The sequence below is a fragment of the Acartia tonsa genome, chromosome 3 (assembly GCF_053477335.1).
Source record: "Acartia tonsa isolate MP-2025a chromosome 3, ASM5347733v1, whole genome shotgun sequence".
Taxonomy (NCBI): domain Eukaryota; kingdom Metazoa; phylum Arthropoda; class Copepoda; order Calanoida; family Acartiidae; genus Acartia; species Acartia tonsa.
Genome location: NC_137262.1, coordinates 13,876,261 through 13,888,234, shown reverse-complemented (window position 1 = coordinate 13,888,234; position 11,974 = coordinate 13,876,261). Strand labels below are relative to the sequence as shown.

At 30.9% G+C, this 11,974-nt stretch overlaps 1 protein-coding gene across 4 annotated transcripts in view; it reads left to right on the top strand.

The window, feature by feature from the left end:
• LOC145313385 (uncharacterized) overlaps window positions 1-6,691 on the top strand; it is a 66,108-nt gene extending 59,417 nt beyond the window's left edge. For 2 of the 4 annotated variants that reach the window (XM_080152748.1, XM_080152751.1), the window contains 3 exons: window positions 1,723-1,861; window positions 3,170-3,267; window positions 4,414-6,691. In XM_080152748.1, coding sequence (XP_080008874.1) covers window positions 1,723-1,861; window positions 3,170-3,267; window positions 4,414-4,438 — 262 coding nt within the window. In that variant the 3' untranslated portion in view covers window positions 4,439-6,691. Of the gene's footprint in view, window positions 1-1,722; window positions 1,862-2,338; window positions 2,432-2,533; window positions 2,627-3,169; window positions 3,268-4,413 lie in introns of those variants that run through there. The other 2 variants (XM_080152749.1, XM_080152750.1) reach the window with 2 other exon arrangements.
• The last annotated feature ends 5,283 nt before the right edge of the window (window positions 6,692-11,974 follow it).

Here is an 11,974-nt window from a genome sequence, read left to right as displayed (position 1 = left end):
TTTTTTAAAGATACCAGTAGTTGGGGTAATTAGTGACCCAGCCCAAAAGATTTCATTCAATTATCTCTAAAACTAAGGGAGTAGCACCCAAAATAAAACATTTAGAATATTAGGTATTAGATAAGGGGGGGGGGGGAAATGTGGTGACTCTTCACACGACATACCAGCAATTTTATTTTGGGTGCTTCTCCCTTAGTTTTAGAGATAATTGGATGAAATCTTTTGGGATGGGTCACTAATTACCCCAACTATTGGTATCTTTAAAAAAAACGGCGGTGGTACCGCCGCTCCCGCCGTTTTCCGCCGCCACCAAAAAAAATTTTTTTATTGCATTTCTCGCCGAATTAGGCAATTTGGAATCATTTGAGACCATGTTATTTTTTTCAAAATTTTTTTTTAAAGATACCAATAGTTAAAAAAAACGGCGGCGGGACCGCTGCTCCCGCCGTCCGCCGCCGTTTTCCGCCGCCACAAAAAAAAATTTTTTATTGCATTTCTCGCCGAATTAAGCAATTTGGAATCATTTGAGACCATGTTATTTTTTTCAAAACGGAAAACGGCGGCGGACGGCGGGAGCGGCGGTCCCGCCGCCGTTTTTTTTTTAAAGATACCAAAACTTGGGGTAATAAGTGACACAATCAAAAAGATTTCATCCAATTATCTTTAAAACTAAGAGAGTAGCATACTGTATTTAAGATATACCTTCATAACCGAGAATTTGAAAAAAATGACTAAGTCCCCCCGCAGGGTTGCTTGTAAGGCGAAAAATTTTTGAAAAAAATAACATGGTCTCAAATGATTCCAAATTGCCTAATTCGGCGAGAAATGCAATAAAAAAAATTTTTACCCCCCCCCCCAAAAAAAAATTTTTGGGGGGGGGTGGGGGGTCGACGATAATTTTAAAAGTAACTTTGGCCCCATAGAAGCTTAAATCCAAAATTAGCTCCCTCTAGCTCTAAGGGTTCTCGAGTAAACCCCCCCCCCCCTGCCCAAATGGTCCTTAAGCACATCCTCCTTTTAATTGCTATTTTTTTTGTTTAGTTCCTGATGATGAGGGCAGTTTTGCCCTCGAAACGTTGAATAAATTTAAAAGTTTGATGCCTTGAGTTTTTCATTCTGAGGATTTTACATGTTGGGTCCGTTAACCATTCGTCTTACTTACAAAACATATTCTAGCTTCCTTAAGAAATAGAGCACAATCATAAGTCAGGGATCTAATCCACTTTTAGACACTTACTTTTTATATGCTTTACTCCAAGATGGAGATAAGACTCGCAATGAACATTAAATTGATTCACAGACTACTTATGATAAACAAATTAACCCTTCTGTAGATTACAATTATTAGTGGAGAAATGTTGAAACATAGTTTTTAAGCCATCGAATGTGAGAACGTACTTTGGGTACCAGTCCAATGTCACCCCGCCCCCCTCCCCCTTTCTTTCTGTATTTAAGTTTTTATTTGGAAATAAAAATGTTCAGTGGAGTGAGTGGGTAATTTAGTTTTGCTTGGCCATTTATTATGAGGTTGTTTGTCTTCCCCTTTCCTGCCAAATTGCCTAGTCTTACTTATACTAGATGTAATTCTTATTATCCATCTGAATTTTGGAGGATTGTTCCAGCTGTTATTGAGATCTTACTTGGCACATAATCATAATAACACTTATACATACAGCTAGTTCAGGTAAGGAGATAATTTTATAAAAATTGTTATTTTTTTAGAGTGAACTTCAAGGGATGTGTGGAGAAAGAGGAATTATTGAAGATAGTTGAAAGATTATGGAGACAGGAGCAACGGAACAAGGAAGGTCTCGACCAGATGCAGGATGACAGCCTCTGCAAGATCTGCATGGATGCTGCGGTAAGTAATTTCACGGTTTCATGCATAGTGCCTTAGTCGAGCACAACCCCCTACTCCATAATTTTAAAATGAATTTAGAATAGGGGTGAGGGGTGTACTTGTCGGTGTTTTTTTATACTTAATGTCAGGTTAGGTTAGGATGTATAGGTTACAGTGTATCCCTGCGGGGTTTGAGCCCCCACAGGGTTCTTATTTTTCTTGCATAATATAATTTTATGAATATAAGAAAATACAGTCATCGGATTTGATTACATGTAAAAAATCATATTGAATCCAAACAAATTCACGGAACCTTTCAAAGTTATTGCTAATATTAAAGGTTTAAGATTAAATTGAACAGTGTCTTGCACAGGGTTTTGCTAGGGATATATTTTTAAATGGTTAAAAAATGGAAATGCAGCCCTTCCTTCTTTAATTTTACATCCAGCTTATGAAGTTAAAATCTATGTTACAGACCCTTAATTCTGCTATATTTAGATTGACTGTGTAATGTTGGAATGTGGACATATGTGTACATACACTCACTGTGGAAATATATTTAGATTGACTGTGTAATGTTGGAATGTGGACATATGTGTACATACACTCACTGTGGAAATATATTTAGATTGACTGTGTAATGTTGGAATGTGGACATATGTGTACATACACTCACTGTGGAAATATATTTAGATTGACTGTGTAATGTTGGAATGTGGACATATGTGTACATGCACTAACTGTGGAAATATATTTAGATTGACTGTGTAATGTTGGAATGTGGACATATGTGTACATGCACTAACTGTGGAAATATATTTAGATTGACTGTGTAATGTTGGAATGTGGACATATGTGTACATGCACTAACTGGAAATATATTTGGATTGACTGTGTAATGTTGGAATGTAGACATATGTGTACATGCACCAACTGTGGAAATATATTCAGATTGACTGTGTAATGTTAGAATGTTGACATATGTGTACATGCACTAACTGGAAATATATTTAGATTGACTGTGTAATGTTGGAATGTAGACATATGTGTACATGCACCAACTGTGGAAATATATTCAGATTGACTGTGTAATGTTGGAATGTGGACATATGTGTACATGCACTAACTGTGGAATTATATTTAGATTGACTGTGTAATGTTGGAATGTGTACATGCACTAACTGTGGAAATATATTTAGATTGACTGTGTAATGTTGGAATGTGGACATATGTGTACATGTACTAACTGTGGAAATATATTTAGATTGACTGTGTAATGTTGGAATGTGGACATATGTGTACATGCACTAACTGTGGAAATATATTTAGATTGACTGTGTAATGTTGGAATGTGGACATATGTGTACATGCACTAACTGTGGAAAACAAATGGCAGAGTGTCCCATTTGCAGACAGTATGTTGTCAGGTAAGCATTATTCATTTTAGAAGGTGTGATTAACAGACAGACAGACAAACAAACTTCCTGACTTAATATTTTTATTTTTCTATTCTACTGTAATGGATTTAGAATATACGTAACTATATTGAAAGGGTAAAATTTGTCGTCAATTTAAGTTGCTAATATACAACTCATTTATCGGTCAGTTCGTTCGTCCAGTAGGAGGGGAGGGGATGGGGTATCGATATTTAGCCAGCTGCTAGTAACGTTATATTAGAGAACAAACTATTGCAACATTGAAGTAATAATATATCGATTTCTACAGTAGCAATTTGTCTGTCAAAATCAGCGTTTAAATTCGTACAATTTTTCTTAATTTATATAGGATCTGTTTTTTTTCTAGCAATGCTATCACAACAAAATTACAATTTTAATACATACTAGTACGTTTACAAGAAAAGTTTATATGTATGAATTCAGCTTTTATGAGGAAAATCTGAGAAACGTAGAGAAATCTCCATTTGTTCTCGTTGCATAATTAATGAACAAAACTTGGTCGACCTATATTTTATGTTTATGTTTATTATTTGGCTGGCCAGGCATTCACACTTTAGATTCTTCTTGTAGGTTCTTTCTGTCTAGTCTGCTTGTACTTTTTTTTATTAAAATTAAATGCTTTTTACCTTGTCTTTCTATTTTTATTAATCGAATTTTTAAAAAAAAATCCTAACACTTTTATACATGCAGTCGCGATTTTAGCCACTACAGACAAATGGGTGGGATATCATGTTTATTGTATTTCACCGTCTAATTACCCAAAGATTTTGGCTTAAGGAAGGTGTTAATTTGGGTGTGCTTGGCGCAGTTTGTAATGTCAAATTATGCTTTGAATTTTTATGTACACGAAAGTCTAGGACTTACTTCATGGGGTTAAGTTGTAACTTGTACAAAGTAGGATGGAACAAAATTTATGAACATGCACAAATGATTTGAGATGCCTTTTTAAAAAGTATATAGTTTTTATCCATTTTTACCAATTTTTTAAAGTGCCCCCTTAAGTATCTTGCTCCGTTGCTATGTCTTTTTTTCGTAACAACTTTTCATAAAAATTAGTTTTTATAAACTTTTCAGGAAAATAAAATGCAATGCTCATTTCTTTTTTTTTTATTTCAGAGTGGTTCGAACATTCAAATCTTAAATCTTCATCCCACCTTTAATATTTTCATGCCCACAGTTTCAAAATAAAATTATTTTATTTCACTTTTGGTCAGACATGTAACGTTGCATCATTTTTCTTCTCAATGTAAATCAAAATACTAATATTTATTTCTTGCATCGTATTATAAACAGCTTTCCTCGGATATAAAATGTATCATTATAAGATTAAAACCAGTTTTATATTCGTAGAAAACTGGATAAAATACGATGCTAGACATACTTTTTTAGTATGGCTTAGAACCGGTTCTAATCCACCGGATATAAATTCGAATGAATACGAGAAAATAGATTATTTGAATTTGCGGGCAATTTTCTTCAATGTACAGAACGTACATCTACTAGATATTGTATTTCAAACATTATCTTGTCTTAAATTACTGTAAATTTATTTATGTAAATTTTTTGTGATACTAGATTTACTTAAAGCTTATTTAGAAATATATTTATTATGAAAAAACTACAAATACATTATATACAAGACATCGTTTTGTAATTAGATTTCTTTTAAAATTATTACATACACATTTTTCTGTGTTCTATTATAATCAGAAGAAAAATTTTAGTTGTTTATTAGTCAACATGGCTATGCATTTATTATTTTTAATTTGTTTTAGTTGTTATATTTTCCAGCCCTATTAGAAAAATATACATTTAAGCTTTTAACAATAGTATCGATGTTTGCTTTTGTTTCGTATGTATCCAAATAAAATAGACTAATTTAATATCAGTAAACAGTAGACAGACAAATAAGATAAATCAAATACCTAGCAGTTTTGATTTCAAACTTTTTATTCAATCAAAAAAAAAACTTTACTAAAAATTTTATTGTTGTCGGATAAATATTGTCTTTAATAAAGATAAGTATAAAGTTTGGAATCAAAATTGTAAAATATAAAAATGCAAATGTTTATAAGTTGTGAATATAGCAAATAAGACTCAGTAATTATTCCAGGGCTCGGCAACCGCGCAAATGCCGCAAATGTAAAGATTTGTATGTGCTTGGAAAATTACACTGAACTAACAGAATGGCATAATTTGAACAGGTTCAGACATCCATCTTAGTTTTAAAGATGGAAATCATAGGCAGGAGGCAGATGCGCGGCTGCCGTGATGATTTTTGTCTCTAAATTGTTCAAGCTATTTTAGTTGGTATATATTTCTGTTTAACCCTATTCCAGGGGGGGGGGGGGCGGTATTAATTTAGATTTTAGTTGTGTGAAAGATACAAATATTAAACTTTTAATGGAATTGTTTTCGGATCTATCCATTCTAACAGCCACAGTAGCCATCTAAAATCTAGGTAATAAGAATTTATATGAGCCCCCCCCCCCCAGAAATAGGGTTAATGTCTAGATATGTAAAATAAACTCAACTTTAAAAATAAAACTACAAAATTCTATAGTTCAATATACTCAAATAATAAGATTATAGTTAAAATAATAATTCTTATTTCAAACTAATGGCATTCAAAGCTTGACTAACTTATTAATGGAAAATTGAAACTAAATACATTCTTAATATCAGTAACAAAAACCTAGCTCATTACAGTCATTGTGCAAAAAATAATTAATAAAAATTTAAACAAAATGTATCGTAAAATTTGAAGAACTCTAAAAGTAATTTTGTTTTTGTTTTTAGCCAAGATTCTTGGATTGGAATACTTAAGACGTTTAAGAAGTATGAATATTTTATTTAAAATCGAAGCTTTTTTCTTATCAATTTTTTCAGGTAGGGAGGGCAATGTCGGTTTGGTTTATTTTCATCCCCTTTTTTCATCCTAAATTTTTTCAGCTACCAAAGCAGAATTTCACGCTTTATGGGGTGAAGATTAATCTTCTACCGTTCATTGTTCCCTCCCTAAATCCCTGCCAATTATAAAATATGATTAATAAAACATTTTTTCTAACATCAAATAGATAATGTATTTCAATTAGGCTCAAAAGTCTTCATAAAGTTAAATATTTCTTCATTTTGTTTATGTAAAATTTAAGATAATTGCTTAGTTATTAAATCAGAAAATAATGTATAATCAATTTAAAGTAGGTATCATAAATAATTTTTATTTGTAATAATAATTAAAATATTTGCATTTAAAGAAGTCATGACTTGTTAAAAAAACATTAAGAAATTTAGGTTTTCAGAAAATCAAAAAAAAATGTTACCCCTTCCTTTACTTTATTTAAACTGAGCACTTAAAAAATTGCAGAATTTAAAAGATTTTTTAAACTTGCTTTTAAAAGAATAATTGTTTGTCTGCTTTTTTGTGCTCTAGATAATATGCGGTGACATTTTACTTGTAAAAATTGTAATAAAAATATTAATTTATCTTTTAACAGATAAGTTAATAATAGAATTATATTATAGGTTATTAAGTACAAATAGAATAAATTAGCTTTGTTAAATTTAAGGTTTTGATATGTTTACTCTGTAAAATGTCTACCCAACCTAATATATAGATGTTATTTTTCCAGAAATAAATTGTGATATATACGAATACCAATGATATTTTCGATTTCAAAAATATAACATATTATTAGAACTGAGTGTGTTGCTGTAGTTTTGATTGAGAAATTGGTGTAGAAAGGAGTGTAGAATGTACTCTTTACTATTTTGTTTTACAGTGGTGCGAAAGTCAAATGCTTTGGTAAAGTCAATCTGTCGACAAATTATAAATTCGGAAATTTAATTGTAATGTATTAATTTTTTAATCGAACGGTCGGTGTTCTAACCTAATTTCTAACCTAGTATTATAGACAGTTTTCCTCGGGTAGTAAAATGTTGGTCAGGGCCTTTGACTACTCGGAGCCAGCAAAATTGGATTTAAACCTATGATTTTTTAACCTTAATATTCGTGGAAAATTCTTTATAATATAATACGAAACATGATTTTTTAGTACGACTCAGAACCAGTTTATTTCCAACGGAAATAAAGAGGAGTCGTAACCATAATGGGAAATAATTTAACATTTTTATAAATCTAATATACGAATTTTATTTCACTTTGATTCTTTAGCTTGCGTTATTTAGGCAACGCAATTTCTTTTTCAACCTGACATGAAAGAGAATTCTGAATGCCTGAGAATAGAAATTCTGTTTTGGAACAAAGTATTGTCTTGGCATTTTTCAGAAGCATAGCTATTCTGCATCGTGGCACTCTTGCGGTAGCTAACAAGGTCGCAAGTACAGGAATTTCTCTAATCTACCGGATAAAAAATATTTGTTTAATAAAGTGAGACTGAGAATAAAACAGTGGTTGTACTTTTCAACAAAATCTTAAAATAAGTTACTATAATCCTATTATATAAAGTATTAAGGATTTTTTATGAAGCTTAAGATTTTGACAGTACTGAACAGATTGAGTTTTCCATGTTAGAGGCGCTTCTTATTCGTGCCTGGTTGGTAAAATGCTATTTTTGTAAATTTTAGTCTTTTTAGGATGCACAGATAAGAAATCTCGACCATAAAGATTTTTTTATCCAATCTTGACAAGTGAGGTATTTTTGGAAAGAGGAATATACATAGAAAACGCCTATGTAAATTAGAAAATCCGCAGAAATCATATTTGCAAGTTATTTGCAAAAATCTGCAATGTTAATTTGCAAAATTAATTTCATGCCCTAAATGACTGATTTAGAAAAAAATCTTTTTATGAAATGTGTTTATTTATAAGTTTAGAACATGATTAAGGCAAAAAAAATTTCTTTAGTGTTACTTTTTTCACCTTATATATGAAAAAAGTAGTTTATCACATTTTATGATAAAAAAAGGTATAGGAACAAAAAATATGTTTTTTCTTGATGTAAACACAATAATTGGCATAAAATCTATCATCCTAAATGTAAAAATCAGATATAGAATCCTTTTTAGAGCAAATATAGTGCAAAAAGTAATCAAGACATTTTTGCAAAGTATGAAAATCTAAAGAAAATAGTTCTTTTTGATTTTGATATACATATCAGATAAATGTATATAAAATTAGTGATCAAAAACTATAAAACAAGTTATAACTTTTTTCAACCCTATCATTGATTAAAATGCACTTTTAGGTTTGCTCATTACCAAAGTTGCACATAAAAACTCTTTTTATTAAGCTATTAAAGAAAATAAATTCAAATCAACAATTAGGCGTTTTTTATAATGCAGTAGACCATTTTGTAGTTGTTTTTTTTGGCATTTATTTTGTTTAATTACTACATAAAAAGAGTTTTTATGCACTGCTTCAGTAATTCTTAAACCTAAAAGTGCAATTTAATCAATGACAGTGTTGAAAAAACTTATAACATGTTTTATAGTTTTTGATCACTAATTTTATATACATTTATCTGATATGTATATCAAAATCAAAAAGAACTATTTTCTTTAGATTTTCATACTTTGCAAAAATGTCTTGATTACTTTTTGCACTATATTTGCTCTAAAAAGGATTCTATATCTGATTTTTACATTTAGGATGATAGATTTTATGCTAATTATTGTGTTTACATCAAGAAAAAACATATTTTTTGTTCCTATACCTTTTTTTATCATAAAATGTGATAAACTACTTTTTTCATATATAAGGTGAAAAAAGTAACACTAAAGAAATTTTTTTTGCCTTAATCATGTTCTAAACTTATAAATAAACACATTTCATAAAAAGATTTTTTTCTAAATCAGTCATTTAGGGCATGAAATTAATTTTGCAAATTAACATTGCAGATTTTTGCAAATAACTTGCAAATATGATTTCTGCGGATTTTCTAATTTACATAGGCGTTTTCTATGTATATTCCTCTTTCCAAAAATACCTCACTTGTCAAGATTGGATAAAAATTTCTTTGTGGTGGAGATTCCATAACTGTGGATGGTTATTAAAGCATTTTCTTTCCTAAAAAACATTTAATAGAGCTACTACATGTCAGGGGCGCGGCCACTAAATTGTTTATAGGGTTAAAGATTTTTTTCATGGCTACTATAGTTATTATTAATTGTGGCTACGATTTTAAATCTTTGGATGAATTTGTCCTTTTCTTTATTTTTTTTGAATCTGCCTGCATAGAGATGAGCTATTCTAACATGGTGTTCACACAGGATAACTAAACTTTTTGCTTTAATATCAAAAAATTTAAAATTTTCGTAGATTTTTTTAGTTGAAGAATTTTAACAAGCGAAACGTTTATATTTTATTGTCTGTAAGTTAGGGACATAATAAGGAATAGAAGGCATAGAAATAATTGCAAACAACACAAACTTTGTTATTATTTTTTATATGTTGCTGAACATATTTTTTTGGTGGATTTGTTGTGAATCCCATTCAAACATTTCTTTCTTAACTTTTATTAGGTGCAAAGTTTAGCCTTGAAACGAAAACACGTTGAAAACTTTAATTTATACAAGAATTTGTAGATTTTTAAATTTTTATTCTTACATGGAAATGCTAGCATTCAGGGGCCCTGTATTTGAAGATTGAATAAAATGGCCTAAATCCATCTAATTACTCAATATTGAAATGAAATAGCCTAAAACAACCCTGGGATCTATGTAAATCTTCTCTAAATTAGAGAACTCAATCTGGTTCAAGTCTTTGAATTCGAGATACGCTTCCCTTACAATAGTGTACATTGTTTTCATAGGAATCATTGTTCCAAAAATCAGTTGATAATTTTTTTCATAAAAGATTGTTATTAAAGAAGCATGTGTTAAATGGACGTTTGGACTTTCTTGCAATAATTATAGAGTTCATACGCTTTTTTAATTGTACCTAACTTTTACATGAACCATCATGCAAAGTTATAAATCGATAAGACTATTCTAACAAGCTTAATTCAATGATAAGGGGCTAAGAGCTATACGTTAAAAACATACATCTTAAAAGCTTCGTCTAATAATTTATGTAAAAAAAAACTAAAAACCAATCAAACTCCCACACACAAATTCATAGTTTTAGAAATGCTGATCATATCAATAAAGATTTTCAACAAAATTTTCGCACGGTTTAATTTCTGATTATCAGGGTACAATTTGCTGATTATTTTCTAATAAAATATGCCAAGCATTCTTTGAAAAAGAGGGAGAAAATTTTCATATTAGAGGACATAATTAATATTACATACAGACTTTGTGATATAACATGCTTTAATGCTTGACTTGTGCGGCTTACAACAACTAACCTTCAGCCGCGTGGCTTACCCAGACACCCAGTAAATCATAGCCACCAAGATTTTAAATCAGCCACCCAAATTCTCATCATCTACTGTTAGCCCAGCTACGCAGCGGCTATTCGCAGATGGGTAGCTGCTACAATACTCATGCAAACAGTTTAGACAAAACTGTAGCAGCAGCAACTAAACGAGTGGATTTTAGAAAGCTGGGCTGCTTGGAGAAAGAATCAGTCATACTCTGTGTTAGTCATTAAACTTTAATTCAGCCACCTTCTGCGCAGCCAGCCATTGTCAGTCATAGCTACCCTCATCCATAGTCACATTCAGCCGATACCCTGAATTCAGCCGCGTACTTTATAGGTGGACTACAAAAATCCACCATGATATATTTATAAACCTATGTAATACTTAGTGCTTGCAATGGAACTAACCTCAAAAGCTTATAAAAACTAAGATTACTAACGGCTGCCGATCCCTTCCAAAATGTTTCAACCTACAAAACAGGAATGAATATAATACAATTAAAGACATTTACATATACATTTAAGCCCACACGACCTACCTTCATAAAAAAATTGGCTAACACAATTTCTCCAAGTTTAAATTTAATTCTAAGAAAGTTTGTTTCTCTGCAAAAGGAATAGTAAGGCGTTAGACTTTTCAGAATTTCAACAACAAAAGAATGATTGCATTTTTGCCTCTCCTTGCGATATTAATCAACATGATAAAAAATGTAAACTTGTCTATAAGTCTGTCGTATCTCCTAAACGGCTAAATCGATCGTTCATCAGTTATAAGAAACATTTAAGGTTGATGAAGATCCGGTTTTATGCTATTTGACAAGTAGGTATGACGCTCCCAACCTAGATAATTTTGATCAAGTAAAAGTTTTGATCAGACCCATAAAAAAATAGTGGAGGCGGGAGGTTACCTCCAAGCATTCGTGTTGCTTGATGGAAATACCTAGCTAGGCAGTTTAAAGAAGAGAGTAAAATTTTAGGACGAGGTATTCTTCTTTTATCTATGTGTATATTTAGTAGCGAAGCTACTAAATAATCCAATGTAGCGAGGCTACTAAATAATCCAAGTTTGTTTGCCCGTCTTTCTGTTGGTTATGCAATAATAATTTTTTTCTTCATATTATCTCTGATTTCATTGTTATGCTAACTTAACATCTACTATAACTCACTTTTCCAATTGTCCACTAATAAATGTTGTCATCTTGTTTTTGTATGTTTTCATAATCTTATTAACTAATTGCTAATGTAAATGTAAATTAATTTTTGCTAAAAACATGAAATATAACAATAGTTAAATTATCAGTGGCGTCAAATGTTAAACTTTTATTATTTCATTTAAATTAAAAAAATCTTTAT